The 23,241-nt window shown below is 45.3% G+C and overlaps 2 protein-coding genes and 1 pseudogene across 2 annotated transcripts; 1 reads left to right on the top strand and 2 right to left on the bottom strand.

Annotated features, from left to right (window-relative positions):
* Nucleotides 1-4,049: 4,049 nt before the first annotated feature.
* LOC136473135 (LRR receptor kinase SERK2-like) lies at nt 4,050-10,491 on the bottom strand (annotated as a pseudogene).
* A 1,270-nt stretch (nt 10,492-11,761) lies between these two features.
* LOC136477104 (serine/threonine-protein kinase RIPK-like) lies at nt 11,762-14,719 on the bottom strand. Its single transcript, XM_066475126.1, has 3 exons — nt 13,740-14,719; nt 13,421-13,557; nt 11,762-12,741 (listed from the first exon to the last, which is right to left on the bottom strand). Exons 1-3 carry the CDS (start codon nt 14,335-14,337, stop codon nt 12,022-12,024), a joined length of 1,455 nt encoding a protein of 484 aa, XP_066331223.1. The 5' UTR covers nt 14,338-14,719; the 3' UTR covers nt 11,762-12,021.
* A 3,312-nt stretch (nt 14,720-18,031) lies between these two features.
* Nucleotides 18,032-21,249, top strand: LOC136469665 (malate dehydrogenase [NADP] 1, chloroplastic-like). The gene is made up of 11 exons (XM_066467766.1): nt 18,032-18,169; nt 18,480-18,597; nt 19,332-19,442; nt 19,792-19,813; nt 20,120-20,159; nt 20,246-20,347; nt 20,436-20,558; nt 20,642-20,710; nt 20,795-20,863; nt 20,956-21,009; nt 21,097-21,249. The coding sequence occupies exons 1-11, from the start codon at nt 18,032-18,034 to the stop codon at nt 21,148-21,150; spliced, it is 900 nt and encodes a 299-aa protein (XP_066323863.1). The 3' UTR covers nt 21,151-21,249.
* The last annotated feature ends 1,992 nt before the right edge of the window (nt 21,250-23,241 follow it).

The raw sequence follows: 23,241 nt of genomic DNA, 5'->3' as shown, positions 1-23,241 counted from the left end.
AGGTAGAACTGTCTAGGGGGTGTTTGTTAGCGGGCGTGTGTGCATGTTCTTTAGTTGAGATAGAGTTTTGTTTAACCAAGGCATCATTACGCAACCGAGGTGCTTTAGTTTTTTTAGGGATTGGTTGAGAGGGAGCTTGCGGATCCTAGCGTCGATGCGCGCCATGGGACTGGGCGAGGCAGTTAGTTTGGTTAGTTTGGGATCGAGTGTGCTGAAGCTTGTAGATCCTAATGGGGCAAGTTTGGGGTCACAGACCCGAGTTTTTTGGAGCACAATCAGAGCGTAGCTAGATGGGGCGAGTTTTTTTTGGAGCACAATCCGAGTACTGACCTAGAGCCACTCGTGGTGGCCCACCAAGGGAGGCAGCGAGCCCTCGAGCATTGACAAACGGGCTTGGGAACAATACGAGTGGTTCAACTAGGAAGCTGAGGATCTCCCCTCTAGGGACATGACCAGGGCATGGAACGACCATAAACCTAGGGTTCTCATGGACTTACCTGCTAGTAGCACGGGCATGGTGATCTTGGCCACCGAGGCCATCATTGTAACAGCCCATCCCAATGAGTGACCTAAGTCTCCGAGCATGACTCGTGAGTAGTGAGATTACAAACGAAAGTAATTTTATTTCATTAATTAGGAATGACTTGATTACAAAATACGGTGTCAAAAACCGCTATCACTCAACACGGGCTTGGTGGGGCACCCTCCGATGATCTCCTCTCCTCCTCAGAGAAGAGGGAGGGTGCTGGTAACAAGGGTCAGCCTACCGACCCTAAGGAGACTGGCCTCCCTAGATCTTCTTTAGATGCAAGTGCTGAAGTCTAGGCGAAGGGAAGGTCGACGAGGCCATGCCTCGGCCACCTCCACACCACCCGCACCACTAGGCTCCTAGGCTGAGAGCCCTAGAAGGGCACGCAAAGCTACGGTTGCCCTACCATAAGCGATAGATGGCAAAGGCCAGGAGCTGACCACACTACATGAGGCAAAATCCATGGAAACCGCTACGCATGAAGGAGGCTAGACCGATTGGCCGCCTGCGGGCGATCGCTTCTAGCCTGGCCCCTCGCGTAGCACCAGAGAGCAACTCCCACCACCTCATGTAGTTGTGACAGCCCCTTCACTAGAATCCTTCCACCCTCATGGGAGCGATCGCCCAGCGGAGGAAGCCAGGCTCAGGGAAGCCTCACACTTAATCGTCACCATGGCCGCCAGGAGTTATATCTAAGAGGAAGAAGAGTAGGAGCTAGAGGAGGGATAGAAGGCATCGTGTCCCTAGGGTCCCTCTTTATAGTCCCAGTCAATGCGCTATGAGCGGCTTCGGGCCCTTCGATCAACCATCAGCGGCTAAAGAGGGCTAGGGGAACCGGCCAACTACTCCCTCAATCCCTGCATCATGCCTCGTAGTGGTTGCGTGATGGTGGCCACGCAGTAAAGGTGAAGTCAGGAGGGAATTGATAGTGAGTCAAGTCCTCACTCCACTTTCCACCAAGCACGTCGCCCACTCCATGCATGCCTCCTCATGGGACTTATAGGGATCCAACTCTTCTCGGGCCCACTACCGCCATCAACGGCCTAGATCCACACAAACCAAGCATCATGGCTCCTCCTCCACTAGATCTACTGCACGTGGCTCGATGTCCCATCTCCCAAACAAAGTGGGATGGCGTGGGAGTGCATGCCATAACTCCGCCATTAGCCACGATGGCCCAGACGCCATCAAACTGCCTGCACAGAGCGTCAGCGGATGGGACACACCCAGAAGTAGCCACGCCCGTTGACAAGGAAGCCCCACGATGGCCTTGGGGGCTGTGCCAGCTCCCTACTCCAGGGCATGCCTCATTTGATCCCGAGAGCTAAGAAGCTAGAAACCCTAATTCATACGTCCACCAGGATCATAGCTAACAATCAAGAGAAGATTAGTCCTCGATAGGATCTAGTCTTGTATTAGAGATAGAGAGATAGAGTGAGAGGGAAGAGTTTTGGAGGAGTTCTGACCTATCGACGCTATCTCTACGGCTTGTACCCTGGCGGAATCAAGTTCTTCTTGAGCTTGCTTCTGAGATTTCTCTAGTAATCGACTTCTAATTCAAGTAAGCACCTTGTTCATATTGTCCCTTCAAGCAATTCATCTTCTAGCTCTAGCTCTCCTACCTCTTCCACCATTCTTGCACCCCCATTGTAAGAACTTTAGAGCATTCAAATGAGGAACACACACTTGACCATCTCTGAGACTGGACGTAGGGCTTCGGCCTAAACTAGTATAAATCCTCATATATTTTGGATGCTACCATCGTCTTCCTAGAGCAACGTGACAATTGTATAAGTTTACTAGTCCGGTTTACAAAATACCGACACTATGTATCGGAGAGTCAGCACTCTCCACTAGTCATCGTTGGAGCATCCGCACAAGGGTATTCCTCCCCTTGGATCCATGCAAGGACTAAGTGCTCTCTACGGTTGATTATTCGCCACTCCAGCGCGGTGAATCACCAACAACCATTTACACCATGAGTTGGGCCTCTCACAATCGCCACCCGAGAGATCACCAAGCTCCTAATCACCACTAAGCCATCTAGATGATGCCAATCACCAAGAGTAATAAGCACAAACTCTCACTTGACCTGACCAAGCCTAATGAGGAGAGTGGATGTACATTTGCCACTCCCTAAGTAATAATAGAGCCCTTAATCTTGGATTACCAAATCTCAATCACTCCACTAGCCTCAAGCTCTCCCTTGGAGACCAAAGAGTGTATGTGTGTGTTCCGAATACCAAGAGAGTCCAAATGCACGATATGGAGGGGTATATATAGACCCCACTCGAAAAACTAGTCGTTTGAACTTCAATTAGAATTTCTGTACTCACCGAAAAATATCCTATGCGCTTTTGAACTGAGCACTAGAGTTTTCCAGTGCCTCTCCAACAACTATTTCCTAGCTACTATCATTTACTGTATGACCCTTGTAGCGCTTTATCTGGTGGTACCCACTGGATTAATTCAGTGACTCCAAACCCTTATTGGAACTTCTCTGGTGAGCAACGAATTCTCCCATGATCCTTAGTGGATTATTCTGGTGAGTCCAAGAACTCTCAGCTCCCGGTTCCCAGTCGATGTTAACTTGGAGCCTTTCTCTAGTGCCATCTTCCCCAATGGCACTAGAAGAAGCCACAACACTGTTCACCAAAACAGTATATCCAATACACATGTCACATTCTCCGGTGACCCACTGTACCAAGCACTAGATAAATCCAGTGGTATAGAAAACCCTCCTATTTTCGTCCAATTCAACCAACTTTGAAAGTGGGTTAACTTCCAATTGATCTTAGGGCTTCATTTGAGCTACCTAGTGCTAAGTTTGACAACTATACATCACATTCACTCACTAGATTCATCTAGATCAAACTACTAGTTCATACCCCATTTATAGTACAGACAAAGGAAAAACAAAATCCTAAACTACTCTAAGTGTCTCTTAACTCCAAATGAGACTTAGAACTAGTTATCTTTAACCATGTCGCTCATCCTTTGAAAACTGAACCGAGAACCAACATAGGGGCATGAAGGCCATTGATTGCCCATTAATCAATCATCATTGTGACCCAACTTAGAATGTCTCTGTAAAACACTCGTTATTCATCAAACATCAAAGCCGAATTAGGGGCCTAGATGCTTTCAAGGGCATTTGTGAGAGTGTTGATAGAGGTAACCTATGAATAGAGATACGTGGATTAAATTATTGAAGAGTGATACAATGTGATAATTTGCATTTTAGGACGATACAGATTGTTGGAGATTAGTGTTGGTTTCTTATCTTAGTTTTAGACAAAAGGATCACCGCTACGTTGTCATAAAAATTCGCAACTGAATCCATCAATTCACTTCACAAGAAATGGAGGAAGCAACAACCACCCTAATCCTAGAGTTCTATTTGGAAAAAGTGAGACCCAATGAAAGTACTTTACAATCTACTCATGTTTCGAGTTAGCACAAACAGTGTCAAATACACTCATGAAAATCCAAATATATATGAAACAAAGTTATTACATTATTATCTACCATGTGTGCTAGACATAGTCGCATCGTTGATACTGTATGTCTCTGCAATTGTGGACGCTTCTTCCTTTGCTACCCTTGCATGGAAATATCCTGGGTGCTTGGGCTCAGGCAGGGCCATGTTCTCGCTGCCTAGCATTGCAACTACATCTGACGTGGTAGGCCTATCAGTCGCATTCTCTTGCACACATAACAACGCAATGTTGATGCACCTCATCATCTCTAGTGTACAACCATTCTTAGCCAATGATATATCCACAAGTTCAGGCCATCTTTGCTCTTTCCATAGCTGCCATGCCTATGAGAATTTTCATCGTAGAATATGTAACTACATAAGTAATAATGCAATCAAAATAAATTTACACATGTGAATATGAACTAGACTCACGTATCCAAGTAGGTTTAGGAAGTTTCCATGGTAATAGAAACCTGAATTTCTTTCTCCAGTGATAATCTCAAGAATTAGCACACCGAAGCTAAATACATCAGATTTTGCAGAGAAAATGCCTTCGGAAGCATACTCTGGAGCCATGTAACCACTGCAAGGGCACACATGTAATTAATACAACATAAGAGAACCAATTTTTGTACTAGAGTTGCTATATTTTGCTAGCAAATAACATCATTAGAATGGAGCCGAAAAGAGCTTACTATGTGCCAACAACCCTTTCTGTGTTTCCTTCATTATCATTTTAGCTAAACATTTTTGCCATCCCAAAATCAGAAATCTTAGGATTCATTTCGTAGTCCAAGAGAATATTGCCTGCTTTGACATCTCTATGTATAACCCGTAACCGAGAGTGTTTATGCAAATACAAAAGTCCTTGTGCAATCCCTTCGATTATCACGAGTTGTTTATCCCAATTTAGTAAGGTTCTTCTTTTTTCATCTGCACATCAATTAAACATAAACACAATAGAGAAAACATCTACAGAGTTTAGAAGCAGTGCACAGAACGGACTGGCTAATTGTTGAAACAGTTATACCGAATATGAAGAAATCTAAGCTTTTATTCTTCAGATATTCATAGACCAGCATTTTTTCCTCCCCATGGGAGCAATATCCCAACAACCTAACCAAATTTCTGTGCTGGAGTTTTGCTATGAGCTGGACTTCATTTCTGAACTCTGTGAAACCTTGCATAGAATGCGAAGCAAGTCTTTTAACTGCTATCTCCAACCCATCAGGAAGCCGGCCCTGTGGAAAAGAATTTTTTTCCTCTAAACTCAAGTCAATGGAAACTACGATGTGCAAGATCATCAGTCTTCTATCATGCAGAATGTTAATTTCTCTATTTGTGTGCATTCGTGCATGTTTTTTAGAGACGTTAAAAATAATCAACCAAGGTCAACTACCTTGTAAACAGGACCGAAGCCACCTTGCCCAAGTTTATTTTCTACCGAGAAGTCATTTGTAGCATCCAAAACCTGTGAATAATTGAAAAATGTGAAATCTGGATTGTTCCCTTCTGTTCCCCATACTAGCTCTACATCTCGGTGCACAATCATATTTGATCTATCCCTTACTCTGTTTGCCTGTATCAGCAATTGATGTAGTTCATTAGTCACAAACTACCAACAAAAACGTGATAAGTAGATGAAGCAGCAAGTACTAAGTAGCACAAAATTCCGTATCTGACCTTTGCTGAGGCTTCTGAACACGATTGGTCCAAAGCAAAAGATGATGCACAAAGCAACTCCAAGTAGAGAAGAAACAACAACCAAGATCCAAACATTACTTTTAGTTTTAGGCCCTGACATGATGAGAAGCCATGTATATCATGAGATGGCATTTTTTCTGGTGTTTCAGAAGTCCAAGCAAACATCTGAAATACTTGTTCCAATGTTTAAACTGTTGTGTTTTGTTCCATGAATTCAACAAAACAAACACACATTTCGGGAAGGCCGATCAGATTTTGTGCTACTTTGTATTTAGGTGAGTACATATTTTAACAGAAAAGAAACTTACAATTATGTATATGGATTGAGAAGTTCTTAGTGACTTACCTGTCTTAATTGTGCGTTTTTCACATGGAGTTGATTGTCGGCTACAGTTCAAGTGGTTGCCTGTATAGCTGAAAAGAAATAGAACATTGCACTTATACTAAATAAATTTAGAGTAGTTAACATATTCCACGGTCTGCTGCATTGCAGAATTGGCATACTTGTATTGAGCAACCTGGAGCAGTTTTTCTGGTATTTCACCACTAAGATCGTTGTCTGATTGATTTCTGCAAAGTAAAAGTGAGTCAAATATATAAAGTAGAGAACAAGCTAATTAGTTCAGTCCCAAAACATAATATATTTAAAATAATTTTTTTCAATGAAAAAACATAATATATTTAAAAATGGAGGGAGTATGATATATGATAGTGGACCAATTATTGATATGTTTGAACAAATAAAATAGCAGTAGGTATAAAAATGTTGAATCGATGACACATGTCAAGTCTATTGGTTTTATCAGCATGGAAAGCCAACTTACATATTATTCAGTGATGAAAGATCTGAGAGAGAGATTGGGATTGTCCCTGCCAATGTATTTTCGCTTAGATCCCTGTTCAGGTTATCAAATTGTTAGATTTATTGACCAACCTTGATAGCATGTGTTATGGGCTGACTTACAGGTTTTGAAGTTTTAGGAGTCGACCAAGAGAGTTAGGTATGGAGCCATTAAATGAATTTCTTCCTAGATTTAAAGTTGTCAAACTTGATAGGTTCCCCAGTTCCTCAGGAATTCTACCACTTATGACATTCCCATCTAATAACCCGAATCCATAATATGAAAAAAAATCAGAAAATATGCCCGTCAATGTAAAAAAGTAAGCTTATGTATAACTGACACTCATTTAGGAGGAGCTTACAGCTGTTGTAAAGCTGTTATCTTTGCAATGCTTGGAGATAAGATTCCAACTAAGCCTGCTGAGCTCAAAGTTCTGCAGACACAGAAATGAGAAACGAAAGAAAATATATGAAGAGAAGGGCATAGCATTACAAACCTGTAATGAAAGAAGCATGAAAGCATTTAAATCAATTACTCCCTCCGTCCCAAAAATATTGCAATCCTAGAGTTCAAATTTTTTCCCAAATTAAACGCACACTTACAGCACAGTCTGTGTATCAGCTAGTGGGGTCTACTTGTTCAGAACCCAGCGTAGCAGCGTCTTTTCATTTTTCATTTAAATAAAAAAGAAAAAAAAACAAGGACGTTCACCCGGGAAAAAAAAAACGGGCCGCGGGCTGCAAGCCTGCAATGCTCACGCGTGGCTTCCGGAGCGCTCCATCCAGATGCTTGTGTCTGCGGGAAGGAAATCTGCACTGCTGCATACTTTGGTGGGGCATAACTTTATAGACGCATTTAGGTAATTTCACATGTACATTGGTTTCCGCAAAAAAAAATTTTTGACCGAGGAAGTATGTGGTATTCAAAAGAAAACTCTTCTCCTATGATAAACAATTAGTACTGTACCTATCTTTTTAGGTGGCGTTTGGATGGGACAGGGATATGGCATGAGGTGGGTCACGGAAAGAGATGATCGGCCTGTTCGCTGGCTGGTTTGGGCAAGAAGCGAACAGGCTGGATGATATTTCTTTCTTTGGATTATTTGGTTTGGGGATAGGGTTACTCCGTGGGGCCCACGTAAATGAAAAATTCAAAACAAAACTTCCGTATCCTCTGCACCTGCACTATCTCTGCTCCAATGCCGAGACGTGCGCCGCTCCTTTCTCCGCATGATTCAACATCTGCAATGCCCATGGTCCTCAATCACCGCCAGATGAAGGCCCACGAGCAAGCGCAGACGCCAGGGCTCCGGCCTCCAGTGGTGGCTCTGGCTCAGCCGCGACGTGAGCAGCCGTGCGGGTTGAGCAGCTGCTCCCGCATCAGAGCGAGGTGGATCTGGCGGCTGCCTGGGTGCGCGACAAGGGGTGGCTCCAGCGACGGCCCAGGTCTGAGGCGAGCGGCAGCTGTGCAGGTCCGGGCGCCGTTCGTCGCTGACGGCCGACGCCATAACACACGCGTAACCCACCCCCACCGGTAGGTATGCATTTCCCTACCCATTTCCCTCACTATTTCGCTTACCCATGAACCAAACACTGGATATGATTTCCATCTAGCCTCATATCCCTATCCCAGGCCCCATTTCCCACAATCCAAACGCCACCTCAGACATAGTTTTTTGTTCTAGATAAAAATATTAGATATTTATAAAAGAAGATTAGGGCAGTTAACAAAAGCATCTGTTGGTGCTTAAGCTAGTTTAGGTCACACTAGCACTTTGCTTTAGGTGTTAGCCTAGAGTTTAATGAGGTTTGCACACCTCTTTGCTACCGGTACTTGTGTGCACTATGGTTGTACATTCCAGGGCTCGTAAGTCATCACTCCAACCATGTTTGTGGAGTGGCTGCTGGTGGTGTACGAGGGAGGATATGCCCACCAACTGAAGATGACGGAGAGCGATCCAGGAGGGCTTGGCGGAGACCCACTTGTGCGTGGAAAGGCCCATGAGCTATCCACGAAGTTACCCCGACCAAGAGATTGGCCATTGTGAGGGCATCCTTGCAACAGGCTCCTACAAGGACTAGTGAAAAACATGAGCTTTCCGGTACCTCAGTAGAAAAACTCGTCAGAGTGGGAGTTTGCATTCTTTAACTCTTTACACTTATATTCTTGCATTCCTTTCTACTGTTCTCTTTTACTTTCTTAGTCTAGTTTGCTAGATTAGTTGATAGGATTGGAATCTAAGGTGCAATTCTTTTTTTTGCATTGGAGATACCAACACTTAGAGAAACCTTGTTCGCATATAGATAGAATTTGTGTAGGTTTTTATAAGTGAATTTTAGCCTTAGGTTTTAAGTGACATAATTCGCCCCCTCTTAGGCGTCATTGTCCCTTTACCAAGCACATCTAGATTGACATCTACTTTGTTCGTGAAAGGTGTTTTTTGGACAAGTCCAAGTGTTGCATGTTCCGTCCTCTCACCAATCTACGGGTATTATGATCAAAGGCTTGCATGTAAGTTGATTACTGAGTTTAAGTTTAGTCCTGCGTCCATGATCCTCCCGCTTTGACTTTGGATGTGTATTAGACATGTATATGTGTTTTATACACATTGACTTATAATGCAAGCTATAAAAAAAGTCACTTGATCTAAGGGGTACACGGGGTTTCCCTAATTCTCTGCAAAAACAAAGGAGGAATTTCCCCTAATGATTAGACTTGTATTAATAATAAAAGCAACAAGTTTTTACATAAAGGAAAAAGAAGAAAAACAAAGAAATTACACACATCCTACTAATCATTGAGGTTTCTTTGTCTTAACAAGCAAGAATGCAAATTTGATTAAGAATTGAGCCTAGCTCAACCGGTTGGGTGGGAGGTGTGGTCATGCACCCAACCACCCGGGTTCAAGTCCTCCTCTTGCCTTGAATTTGGGCGCCTATATTTTCTCTTCTTAGTTAATGAAAAATGAAAAATTCATCCTATGTTGGATCACATTTTTTTAGACCCAATTGACTTGGGCAGGGATGGCTGTTCACAGTTCAGACAGTGAGTTATTAAATAGCATGAGCTTACATTGCGATAACTTTGTTGTCTTGACAACCAATGTTAGCCCAATCGCAGGTGGTCGTTTGGTCATCCTTCCAGTCTTTTAGTTCTAGGACCCCACCATCATTGAGCTGCATCCTCATTTCATACAATGCTGTAACTATGGATAAAACAAAGTTTATTTGCGGGTTTGTGAGGTAGATGCAAGGGAGAAAATTTTTCTTTTTTAAAAAAGGGAGCCAAAATTGGTGAAATGCTTCTGATTGACAGAAAACTACCGATGCTCGATAGATGTGGTTTTATCTACCTTGAAAGGAAAATATAGTAATCAAGCGAAGGGATTGCACAGTTGATATGCACCATTCTTGCTTCAGAATCTATCCTATGAATTTCTTCTAGAATTTTAAACTGAAACATTTGACTGGTCACTTGTAAAAAAAATGGACCTATCATTTACTGATAGACACTTTAGTGTTCAGAGTCGAATTCACAATTTAAGTATGTTTGTTGATTAGTACTCCCTCCGTCCCAAAATAAGTGCTCTTCTCACTTTCCAAGGAGTCAAATGTTTTTAAATTTGACCAATGATATGTAAAAAGGTACTCATGTTTATCATGTGAAATAAGTATCATTGATTTGATAGTAAAATATACTTTCATAATTAATTTATTTAGATATATAAATATTGATATTATTTTCTCCATACTTGGTCATATTTTTTAAAAAAATTGACTCATCGAAAAACGAAATATGCACTTATTTTGGGACGCAGGGAGTATATTTGATGCGGCAAAGAGATATAAATCAGTAAAGACCTTACCTTGGTAGTCAGATGTAGCAAAAGATTGTAAGAAGCTCAATAAGACTAAACCGAAAGCCAATAGCTTCATGCTTTCTGAAAGTATCCTCTGTGTGTTTTGCGTTTCAGAAACAGAACCACAGTCAGTGCACTATAAATCTGTTTGCTTGATAGAGAGGAAGCAATTCAGTAAACCAAACAGAAAACAAAGATGGAGTATAACTCTATATGAAAAAGAAAACAAAGAAGAAGGTGATCCATACCTGTATATATGTGAACATGCAAGGCAGAGTGGCAGGATTCAAGAACTTAAGTGGACAGAAAAAGGAGGTGTAGAAATTTTTGTAGACTGGAAGAAGCCACTCTCGCCGGTCCTGCTGAGCTGCTGAAGGCTGAATCAGAGGTACAGAGTAGAGACTTCTAACCGGGGAGGTTGACCGGAGGACGGTGACCTTGGAGGCTCCTAGGTACGGTACGGCCGTCCGGGATGTAGACTCGTAGCACTGCAGAGGCGGGGTTTGGGCCTTTGGAGCTTGAACGGACTTGGCCACCTGGAAAATTTGTAGAACATGACATATCCTGGGAAATTTGTTTTAGTGGAATTAGTATCACCTTGACTGTTTAAAATGGGTTTGATCAGAAGTGAGTGTTAAAAATGTAAGAGGTATATTATACGTATAGGCTCATTCCATATGGGAGCTTTTGGATAGGTGTTATGGATAGTACTCAGAATCAAACTAAAAATAAGGACGGCACGTCTCTCCAACCAAATAGCGAACTAGGACTATTCCATCCTATAAATGGGATCATCCCGTCTCCTCTCGTCCCTAAACCAAACTCAACCATAAATCGTGAATATCTCCCGTAGTGCAAGTGAATAGGAGCAAGTGCAAGAAGCTTTTTCTTTGTAGATGAAAAGAAGATTGTTAGGTGGTTTTAAGTTGTATCTTTGAGTCTGAGACTATATGTTGCTTAGAATATACTAGATCCCATTCTTGTTTTCTTTTTGATACGGAGTACTTCATTATTTTGTAATGAATATGTGCCACCGAGTTACAGAGGCTAGAACTTTATTTTATTGTAAATGAAACTTCCTCCATCTGAAAAGTATGAACGATTCAGGGTCAATCTCAGAGTCAATTCGCTATAATTTTTCAGATTCAGAAAAATTCATTCTTGCTACAACTGAAACTTCCTCCATCTAAAAAGTATGAAAGATTCAGGGTCAAATCCACTTTATTTTATTTTATTTTATTTTATTGTAAATTCATTCGCTTTGGTCATTGAGTTGCGCAACACTTGTTGAGTGACCAAATCGCTGCACAATTTAGTCGAGATGACAAATGCGATGTCATTGGACAAGGTATATATATAATAATGATGTCACCATGGGCAGTTTACACCAATTATGACTAACACGAACCAAAAATTTGAACAAGAAAATTTCGCAACCAAAAACCAATGCGGCATGGCTCTGTTGTGTCTTGCTGTGCCACACGCATCTACGATCTATCTTAAATTTATGTACACATTAATCTCTCCTTTTTGTTGCTTCTCTCCTAACTGTACGTGCCAATTGTCATGCTAAATTTGCTAATTAACCATGAGAGCTACTACGCGCCTACGCCCCTCTCTCCTTGACGTAGCTGGACGTCCTCCGGTGCCGCCGCAGCGCGCTAATGTGCGGCCCGAGCTCGCCGCCGTCCCGGTGCAGCAACACGTCAGCGTGGACCGCCGAGTTGGGGAACTTCTGCCGGTGCCGGTCCTGGTGGCTCATCTTCTTCTCCTCCACCGTCGTATCTATCGTCACGTCAACCTTCTTCTCCCCGTCAACAACCTTGCCTTCGCCACTGCCGTTGCCATCTTCCACTACGACGGTGAACACAAATGGGCCGATCTGGAGGTAGTCGTCCATGTCCAGGAGGGGTTCTAGGGCCTGGACCACCTCCCTCATGGTGGGCCTCGACTTCGGGTTCTGGCTCAGGCACTTGTACGCCACCACGGCGGCGCGTTCGGCGCCTCGGCACGAGTACTGGCACTCCATGGCCGGGTCCATGACCCGGTAGAGCTTGTCGGGCTTCCTGAGGTAGGGCCTAGCCCAGTCCACCAGGCTCTGCTCCCTGGGCCGCCGAGCCCGGTCGACGGACCGCCGGCCCGTCAGGAGCTCCAGGAGCACCACCCCGAAGCTGTAGACGTCGCTCTTGGCGGTCAGGTGGCCGGTCATGATGTACTCCGGCGCCGCGTATCCGTTGGTCCCCATCACGCGTGTCGTGACATGGGTCGCGTCACCCTGAGGCCCGTCCTTGGCGAGCCCAAAGTCCGATAACTTGGTGTTGTAGTCCTGAAAATCCAAAGAACCAGATTGAGTTAGGCACAGATCGCATTCGTCATAGGTCACAATTAGTGACAGTGAGGTACTGCATGCTTGGATGCTAAGACAACGCCCCGGCACTGTCAGCATCAAGCTGTTTAAGCTACTACTAGTGCTTTGATTTGGTGCCAAGAAAAATAATACTCTTCTTTTTAACTATGCATGTCGCCATTATTAGGTAGTGGACTGCATGAGCTGGGATTGATATATAGGAATTGGGCATCCAAGAAACTTCCAAGCTGCAATCATGCATGCCGGGGGCCGGGGCCGGGGCCGGTCTTCTATCGAACCCAGCCAGCAATTTTGGAACGCGTGGCAGACGACTTTGACATACATCACCTATAGACGATTCAGGGTCAAATCTCTCGAAAAGTGGATTTGTACTGAGCTTTTTATGAATTCCGTAGCGAAGGAATTTTCTGATTTTGTTTTAAAGGGACCACGACCACTGACCACAAGGTAGGTGTCGTCACTATATATCCTTTTCTACAGTTACGCAAGAGCTGCCGTGGTAAGCAGCGAGCCGTATGCGTCAGAAATGACCGTGCTTTTCCTAGCGTCGAAACCACCACCGGACTCCAGTGCAAGCGCAACGAAAAGAGTACGCAGAATTTTCACGCTGGACGTGGACGGTGGATCGGTGGCTCACCTGGTCAAGCAGGATGTTGGAGGCCTTGAAGTCCCGGTAGATCACCGGCGTGTCCGCGTCGTGGAGGAAGGCGAGGCCCCTGGCCGCGCCGACGGCGATCTTCATCCTCCTCATCCATGGCATGGAGCCGTCGAGACCTGCACGCACGCAGTTGGCACGACGCTTCGTCAAACCGAGCTATTCTGAATAAATATGATTAAACACCAATTATACTGCTTGGCTAACCACTCTACGTAAGTTCATCATTAACTGCAGACCGTACCACTAGCAAAAGTTAACGATGGAGACAACAGACACGTGAACTTTGTGGAGTACTCACTTCTGAAGAGGTGCTTCTCGAGGCTCTGGTTGCTCATGTACTCGTACACCAGCATCCGGTGCTCATCCTCGTAGCAGTACCCGACGAGCTTGACCAGGTTGTCGTGCCGGAGCCGGCCGAGGAAGAAGACCTCGGCGAGCCACTCGCGGTGGCCCTGCGTGCCGGTGCCGTCGAGGTCGAGGTCGAGGTACTTGACGGCCACCTGCTGCGCGTCCAGCCCTTTGCGCAGGCCGGCGTCGACGCGGCCGCTGTAGACGGGGCCGAACCCGCCGGATCCCAGGTAGTTGGCGCGGGAGAACCCCGCGGTGACGGCCCTCAGCTCGGCGTAGGTGAAGGCGTGCAGGTTGGAGCCCGACAGCGTCAGCGACAGGTCCTCGGGCGTCAGCGTCCCCGCCGACGAGCCCAGGCTCGACAGCGACACCCGCGACGCCGACGTCGAGGACGGCAGCAGCAGGAGCCGCTCCCCCCGGTCCCTCCTGCGGCTGCGGCTGCCCCTCCGCCGCGGCGGCGGCGACGGCCCGTCGTCCTCGCCCGAAACCGCCGCGCCGCCGCTCACGCAGCAGAGCAGCGACCTCCACGGCTGCGTCGTCGCAGACATCGCGTGGTACGCCGATCGGCAGCTCCAGGAACCACCTACCGGAGGCAAATGCGCTTTGCTTGCTTGCGGCTGTGGAGGGATCGGTGTCGGAGAAGAGAATTGGCCGGCGGCGAGAGGGAAGGGAAGGACTAGAACTAGACGAGAGTTGAGACAGCACGCGCGGCTAGTGGCGTATATATAGCGGCAGCGGCGAGGTCCAAGCGTGCGGCGTCCGAAGTCCTAACGAAACGGGCCGGGGCGTCCCCCCTGCCTGTGCCTTGGCCCTGTCGCGGGGCGCGAAGCAGAAAAACCACGGGGCTGCGACTGCGGAAACGGCGGCAGAACCCGGGCAAAACCGCTGTTCGCTCGAAACTCTCTTCTCGAAGGAAGCGGAGTGGTTGAGTTGTTGGCCCCCTCCCCTCCCCTCCCCTCCCCTGCTTTTGGACCCGGCGGACGGACACGGACACGGACACGGGCACGGGCTGGGTCGCTGGGTGAAATCTGCGGCCGCGGACGCCTGCCTCGTCGTCCCGCCGGTTTGGGAGCCACGCCCGACTGCCCGAGGGGAGGGGAGGGGTGGGGTGGGGACGGGTTCGGCCGCTGCGATGCGACGATTACGCGACACTGACCGGTGAACGCAGACGCAGCTCGCAGCGCGCGCGCGCGCGCCACGTTTTTTATCCCTCGGCGTTACGTGACGCCGATGAGCAGGACGGGGGATCATATCCGAGGTTGCATATAACGAAATCACGCGTGGTACATGCCCCGGGGGATTTTTATGTACCATGAGCATTGAGCAAGTAAAGCAAGGTAGTGTTTAGTTCTCAAAATTTTGCAAAATTTTTCAAGATTTTCTGTCACATCGAATCTTTGGACGCATGCATGAAACATTAAATATAAATAAAAAATAAAACTAATTACATAGTTTAGACGAAATTCACGAGACGAATCTTTTAAGTCTAATTAGATTATGATTAGACACTAATTGTCAAATAACAACGAAAGTGCTATAGTACCATTTCGCCAAAAAAATCGCCAACTAAACAAGGCCTAAAATAAAGCGAGTGTGCAGACCATGCCCTGTTCGCTTGTCTTATAATTCATACTTTTCAGCTTGTTTTTCAGTCGGAACAGTGTTTTTCTCTCACAACAAATTAGTCGGAGCAGTGCTTCGGCTTATTTTTTCAGCGAAGCGAACGGGGCCCATGTGAGAAATCTGCACGAGTATTTTTTTGTTAATCAATGTTCAAGTAGCTTTCTTGCTGGTGCTCCCTCCTCTTTCTCTGGTTTCCGTTACCAGGGAGTGTTTGGTTTCACGGACTAAATTTTAATTCCTGTCACATCGGATGTTTGACACTAATTTGGAGTATTAAATATAGACTAATTACAAACTAACTGCATAGATTGGGACTAATTTACGAGACGAATCTATTAAACCTAATTAGTTCATGATTTGACAAGGTGGTGCTACAATAAATATGTGTTAATGATGAATTAATTAGGCTTAATAGATTTATCTCGTAAATTAGTCTACATCTGTGTAATTAGTTTTATAATTAACTCTTGTTTAGTCCTCCTAATCAATATCTAAACGTTCAATGTGACAGGGACTGAACTTTAATCTATGGAACCAAACACCCTCTTATGGGTGCCCCGAGGTTGCTATGACTAATCCTCTGTTTCGGCAGGAAATGTAGCTGTACAAGCCTAGAAGCTAGAGCTAAGGGCCTGTTTGGTTCCAAATAAGTCACCTACTTATAAGTTAAAAAGTGAAATAAGTGACTTATTTTATCAAACACCACCAACTTATAAGTCACCCCTGCTTATAAGTTTTAAGTTGGTTCACCCCTGCTTAAAACTTATAAGCCACCCTTTTCTGTGTGGGGCCCACACCTTTTCCGCTTGGGGCACACGCCCAACCCTATCGGCAGCAGCCGCACCACGCGACCCAGCGCCCCTCTCACCCGCAGACCGCCCCTCCCGTTCTCATCGCCGCCTCCTCCCTCCCAATCTCGCACGAGCCGCCGTAGCCGCTCGTCGCCACCTGGCCGCCGCAGCCGCCCGCCATCGTTCCCATTTCCCCACCGTTGGCTACTTCTAGATCTCGGCACCGCCGCCGCCCCCCGCCACCATGGCCGGCAGCAGTTCGAGGAACTTGCTCAACCTTTTCAATGATTCCCAGGCTGGCGACGAGGAAGACGAGTTCTTCGGTGACGGATCACAGGTCGGGAACTACTCCCCATCGACTGGATTCGTCCCTCCGCCCCGTCCGGGCGTGGCCGGATTCTTCGATCCGGCGGCGGCTGGAGTCCTCCCTCCGCGCTCGGGTGGATTCAGCACACCGCCCGCTCCTCCCTTCATGGATCCACCCACGCTGGAGGGCCTGGACCTCAACTCCCATGCATTGGCGTTTCCCGGCCTGGGCGACTACCAGCACGTGCTGCAGTCCGACGAGGCCCCTTCACGTTGACGCAGCGGCAAGCATGTTGTGGCGACGCATGGTCACGGCAGATCTGCGGGCCGAGGTGCAGGTGGTCGTGGATCCACATCCAGTGCCGGCATCCCTCGTCGTCCGGCGAGGTCAGGGGCTGCGCGCAGTGGTGGAGGTGTTGCGCACGCCAGGTCCCTGACCAATGCCGCGCGCGCACAGAGTGCAAGCCGCATCGACGTGGACGATGACGAGGAGTGCTTCTACGGGAGCAGATCCATGGCGGCCGATGGCTCCAACATGCTCCTGAACTCTGATGAGGAGGAAGACGACTCCAATGAGGTAACATTTGCAGCGTTGATGTGTTTCACAATTGCAATGTAGGTCATAGTATCGTTTTGTAATCGAGTTGCAATGCATTACAGCGTGGATTTGATACTGCTAAATGGAATGAACAAAGGCTAGAACTTTTTTTTTAAATTAGTCGTGCGCGAGATTAGTGCCGGGAATCGCCCGAACAATCAAATGCCCTCTGTTGGGTGGAAGAACATATGCAAGGATTTTCGTACAGCCTGTGGACATAACTATAATGTGAAGGCTATGAAAAATAGGTACACCCAAGCAAAGGTTTTGGCAACTTTCTGGAAAGAGGTACAGGTGAAATCCAGTGGACTAGGCCGAGGTCCAAATGGTGTAATCCTAGCAAGCGAGACGTGGTGGCAAGCTAATACCAAGGTAACTGATCCTGTTCTTAGCCAAATTAATTTGTTTGTTGCTTATGAACAGGTACTCATGACCTTTTTTCTCATATTTCAGGGGAGAACTGAGTGTTACAAAGTGTTCAAGGACCGAGTGCCCCCCTACCTAGATGATTTGATGCTGATCTTCGATCATGCGATAGTAGATGGAACATCTGCATTTTGTCCTGGATTTGAGGAGGCAGAAAATCAGCCAAGCAAAGGTAAAGGTGTTGCAGGAGACCTTTATGATCTCACTGGAGAAGATGACCCGTACAGTCCCATGAGCACTAGTCTGAATCGACCTACCAGCAGCAGTGGAAGCAAGAGGCCCAGCAGCACTGCCACAACAGGAGAGAGCCCTACCAAGAAAACCAAGAGTCCCATGGTCAAAGCCCTTAGGGGACTGGTTGCTGAAATCAAGATTGACAGGGAGGAAGCGAAGAAGAAAGAGGACAATTATACCAAGAGGGAGGAGGCTCGGTCCAGGGCCATTGTCACTGCACAAGCCCAGATCATGGAGTAGAAGCGCCAAGCAATTCAAGCTGAGATGGATGAATGTGTAGCTCTTGCTAAAGAGTGTGGGGTAGCTGAAGCCTCCGTTGAGATGTGGGTGGCTTCAGAGTTGTTCATGGATGGTAACAAGAGGGCCTTCTTTAGAGCTATCAAGACTCCTGAAGCCCGACTTGTGTGGATCCAGATGCACTGCAAGCAAAGAGGATTTGTGTAGCTGTTAAAGTCATGTGCTATGAGTCATGTCGTTTGAACTGTAATCTTGTTATATTGTTTGAACTTTAATCGTGTCATGTCGTTTGAACTTTTTGTTGTGTGATGTGAAGTATTTGTGTCAAGTGATGTGATCTATTTGTGTTCAGTGAAATATGGATGTCATGAGTAATATTTGTGAGCATGTTTTGAATTGGTGTGAACTTGTGCATATGAGCCACCCTATTTTGTCACTTATGGGTACTAATTTGATGCTGCATATTTGTTTGTAGCACTGGATTGCTGCCACCATGGACCAGTGGGTAGAGGAGGATGAAGAAGAGGAGGAAGAGGAGGCCACAGCAGCAAAACGGAGGAAGAACTTGATATTTAGCGCTGCAGAACTCATTGGTACGTACCACCTTGAGAACATGGCAAATAGAAAAGAGTACCGACAAGCTAAAGAGAGTGGATATGATTGGGTCATCTGGACACTAGGGCATAGTACTGAATGTTACAACATGTTTAGAATGGAAATGGCAGTGTTTGATAGTCTGCACAATTTACTAGTGCAATCATATGGATTGAGGTCGACTAGGAGGATGTCATCGGTGGAATCTTTAGCAATGTTTTTATGGATGGTTGGTGCCTCTCAATCTATTCGGCAGGCTGAAAATCGTTTTATTAGATCAATGGAGACACTTCATAGGAAGTTTGATAAAGTGTTGGAATGTTTGGTTAAGTTGGCAGGAGACATAATTCGGCCACTAGATCTAGAGTTTAGGGCACCTCATCCAAGAGTACGAAATCCAATGTTTGCTCCGTTCTTTGACAATTGCATTGGAGCCATTGATGGAACACATATAGAGGTGGTCGTGCCAAAGACAGAGCTCATCACACACATGAACCAAAAATCAAAGACCAATCAGAATGTGCTAGCAATTTGTGATTTTGACTTGAGATTCACCTTTATCGTTGTTGGGTGGCCTGGGTTGGTTCATGACATGAGGGTATTCAAGGCAGCACTTGACAAATTTGGAAGCCTCTTCCCACATCCTCCCCAAGGTAAATTTGGATTTTGATAAACATTTCTTTGACCAATTCGATGATTGCCACTTTTCTAACAGTTAACATTAACATTGTAGGGAAGTTTTATGTGGTGGACTCGGGTTTCTCTAACCAGCCTGGTTATCTTGCACCGTACAAAGATACAAAGTACCATTTCCAGGAGTACAATCAAGGTCCACCACCAAGAGGTAAAAAACAAACCTTTAATCATAGACATTCCCAAATTCACAATGCAATAGAGCGTTCCTTTGGTGTACTGAAGAACAAGTGGAGGATTTTGTTACACATGCCCTCTTATCCACCACCAAAACAAAGTCAAATTATTTCAGCATGCATGGCTATACATAATTACATTAGAGAGAGTAAATTGGAGGATAGAGATTTCCAAGAGTGTGATGATGATGAGGAGTTCATTCCTATGGTGGATGAGCCTAGTCGGCTACGACGCCGACACCAACGTCGAAGCACGTGCAACTCAAGCACAGGGGCAAAACACGAGTGATGATCATAACATGAACGTTTTTCGTGATTGGATAGCGGAAGGATTGCATAGAAGGAGGTAATTTGTATTTGTTTCAATGCCGAACCATGCAATTTGTATTTCTGTGTGACGACTTGTATCGATACTTGTATGGATATTTGTATGCATATTTGTAATGGATTTGTAATCAATAAAATGAGATGGATTCAGAATATCACCACCAAACCAGAGCGCAGGGTGGAGTGCCAGCGTCATGGAGAGCGCTGCACTGCACGCTACATGAACGTTTTTCGTGATTGGATAGCTGGGATGATATCAAACCACCCGCTGTTCAAAGTAAGTAATCTTTTACTGACTCTACTTGTTTCCTATCTAGAGTTGCAGTATTATAGTGAGTATTTGGGGGAACCATTCGACAACTCAGGTGAAGATTTGATTATAAATTAAATGAGCAGACTATTTTGCAGACACATTTCTTCGCTGATGGTTGGCACTAACTTCTCTGTGTAGGTTCCTGATTTCTTGAATGCCAAAATTGATGGAAGACCAGTGAAAGAAGTCATTAAGGATACCAAGTGGTTAGAAGAAGAGTTCACCATGACAGTTCAAAAGGTATGTGCAATACATTTGAAGTTGTCTGCAACTCCAGAAATTAAGTCAAGGTTGTACCATAATTCGTTTCATTCCTATATCTAAACAGCGTGGAGGTGTGCTAATCCAAAAATGGGGCAGATCGTCAGCTGCATCAACCGCTGTTTCAATAGCGGATGCTATTAAATCCCTTGTAACTCCTACCCCAGAAGGCGACTGGTTCTCTACAGGGGTAAGTTTTGAGGCCTTTGAATTGATCAAAGCTTTGTTTCGGCATTCCTCTAATGGAAAAAGCAACAAAAAAAAAAAAAACAGGTTTATACAACTGGAAATCCTTATGGCATAGCAGAGGATATCGTGTTCAGCATGCCATGCAGATCGAAGGTACGATCTACAAATCAAACTGTCCTGATTATTTTTGTCCTAAGATAAGGTACCACTCCGATGATCATAAAATTCTTCCAACAGGGTGACGGTGATTACGAACTAGCTACTGATGTGTCAATGGACGATTTTCTCTGGGAACGGATTAAAAAGGTAAGGGTTATAGGAACTTCCGTCACTGATATGCTGAGAATATAAGCAGCATATAGATTTTACCCTAACAGTCGACCCTGTAATATTTTCAGAGTGAAGCTGAATTGCTTGCTGAGAAGAAATGTGTTGCCCATCTTACAGGAGAGGTAAGTCACTGTGACGTATTTTAGCTTAAAAAGAGAGAAATCGTGACGGAAAGGATTGGCTTAGCCGTTTCTATTTGTGCAATGCAGGGGAATGCATTTTGTGATCTTCCGGAGGATACCAGGCTACCAGGAGAAGTGTAGTTTAGTTACAGAAGCAATAGCAGGGGAATGCATTTGTCTATACGATAGCTGAGACTTGAGAGAAACAGCTGCTTGCAAAATGCAGCAACTACTTTTATTTATATATATACATAGTCATTAATGAACTTATAAGTCATTTATAACCAAACAGACATGACTTATAAGTCACTTATTTTTAATTATCTAACTTAATAAGTCACCAAACCTATGAAAACCAAACAGAGCCTAGCTACGGATGCAAAGCAAAGCAGGTGCCAGAAAACCGTTAGCTAGCTCTATCTAGCAGCTAGCGGCTAGCGGCTAGCAACGCATCAGATTCCTGCAGAGATCTTCCACCAGCTCCAGCGACTTCTTGGAGACGGCGCACGATGATCCTTCCACCCTCTCTCTTCATGGACGACATCTCTCAATAATGCCGTGAGGACAGGCAGGCAGAGGGTTGCACGTACGCCCCGATGAGCAGCCTGGCTGTCTGAACCTTCCCCGGCTGTAACGTATCCACGGGATGTCATCTCCGACCAACGTTAACTAAAATACAAGACTCATTTTATATTTAGGTATTGCTATAGGTAAAGGGTTCTGTACCTATTTTTGTCTTCACCAACGACAAGATCCAAAAGAAAACCATTTCTGCAAATGAGCCGGAGAGATGATACTTATATTTAGATTATGCCTTTGCTGTAACATAAAATATGTCTCATATATAGATACTCTGTTGGAGACTAATACGTTGCCCTCAAAGACCCATTTTAGATTTGGGTTGACATCCATAGGAGACAGAGGGTTCTAGACAGCCTGTTCGCTTGCTCGTAAACGATCGTAAATTTCCAGCCGGGAACAGTATTTTTCTCTCACACCAAATCAGCCAGCAGTAAATAATCCACGATACGATACGGCCTCCCGAACAGGACGTGGTTATACATGGCGCAGCGCCGTGTCTTCGGTTGCACTGGCACCTCAATTATGGTTGTTCGTGGAACACGACTGGGAGTCTTGGCAAGAATCGTGGCGTCGAGATTTGCTGCTGGCAAATCAGGACTCAGCGCAGCTGTCGTGTTTATCAGTTTCCATTGGAATCTGATTTTTTTTTTCCACGGGTAGACTTGTGATGGAGTAGCTCCCTGCCTGTCTATTGGGGTTGGGGTTGGACTTGGGAGGCCACAGCTCACACGCACTACTATAAAAAAATATTTATAGTAATGAGATAATTTTTTTTATAGGGGCGGTTGACGATGGAGCCGTTTCTACAGTGGACGTGTTTAGGACCCACGAGACCGGCCGACCCTACAAATGAAACAGTAGGGACGGCTAGTAATACGAGCCGCCCCTACAAATGAGTCGATTTGTAGGGACGGCTCACTCACCAGCCGTCCCCGGTGTTGCGATTTGTAGGGATGGCTCAATCATCAGTCGTCCCTATAAATGCCCCATGTATAAATACCTGTGATTTGTAGGGGCGGCTCAATCACTAGCCGTCCCAAGAAATGACCCACGTATAAATACCTTCATCCCCTTCTTTTCTCTTCGGGCCACTCACTCCAACCCGTGAAAAAAGGTAGGGAGGCCTTGGACACCTCCCCAAAATTGCTCTATTAAGGGGAAAAGGTTTTGGTCTCAAATCCTTTGGTGGAGAGGTTGTAGAAGGTAAGAAAATGCTATTCCACACTTTTTTTGAAGCTTTAATGGTTAGTTAGTGAGTAATTAGAGTTTTGTTTTTCTCTCTCTTCTATGGTGCTTGAGCTACTTATGAAACAAATTAGACCCAAGTTTTGAATGTACTAGGGTAAATTAAGTAGGGGAACAAGATCATTCCCTTATTTGGTCCATGTTTCTTGATTTTAGTGAACAATTAGTTAGTTTTATGGATGTTTCATTTACACGTAGATCTAGATCTAGGGTTTATTTTTTTATTAATTTTGTTTTTATAAATTTATGTTTGATGAAATTGGACTAGGGTTTGCATGAAAGATATTGGGTCAAATATAATTGTTATTAATTGTTGTCTTTGAAATTATTTATTGTAATCAACAAATATGTATTTTAATTATTTATGGATAAATGGGCCATTAATTAATTTTCCTCTACCATGAT

The sequence above is a fragment of the Miscanthus floridulus genome, chromosome 8 (assembly GCF_019320115.1).
Source record: "Miscanthus floridulus cultivar M001 chromosome 8, ASM1932011v1, whole genome shotgun sequence".
Classification (NCBI taxonomy): Eukaryota; Viridiplantae; Streptophyta; class Magnoliopsida; order Poales; family Poaceae; genus Miscanthus; species Miscanthus floridulus.
Note: the sequence above shows the minus strand (reverse complement) of the source record. Positions and strands in the feature narration are given on the sequence as shown.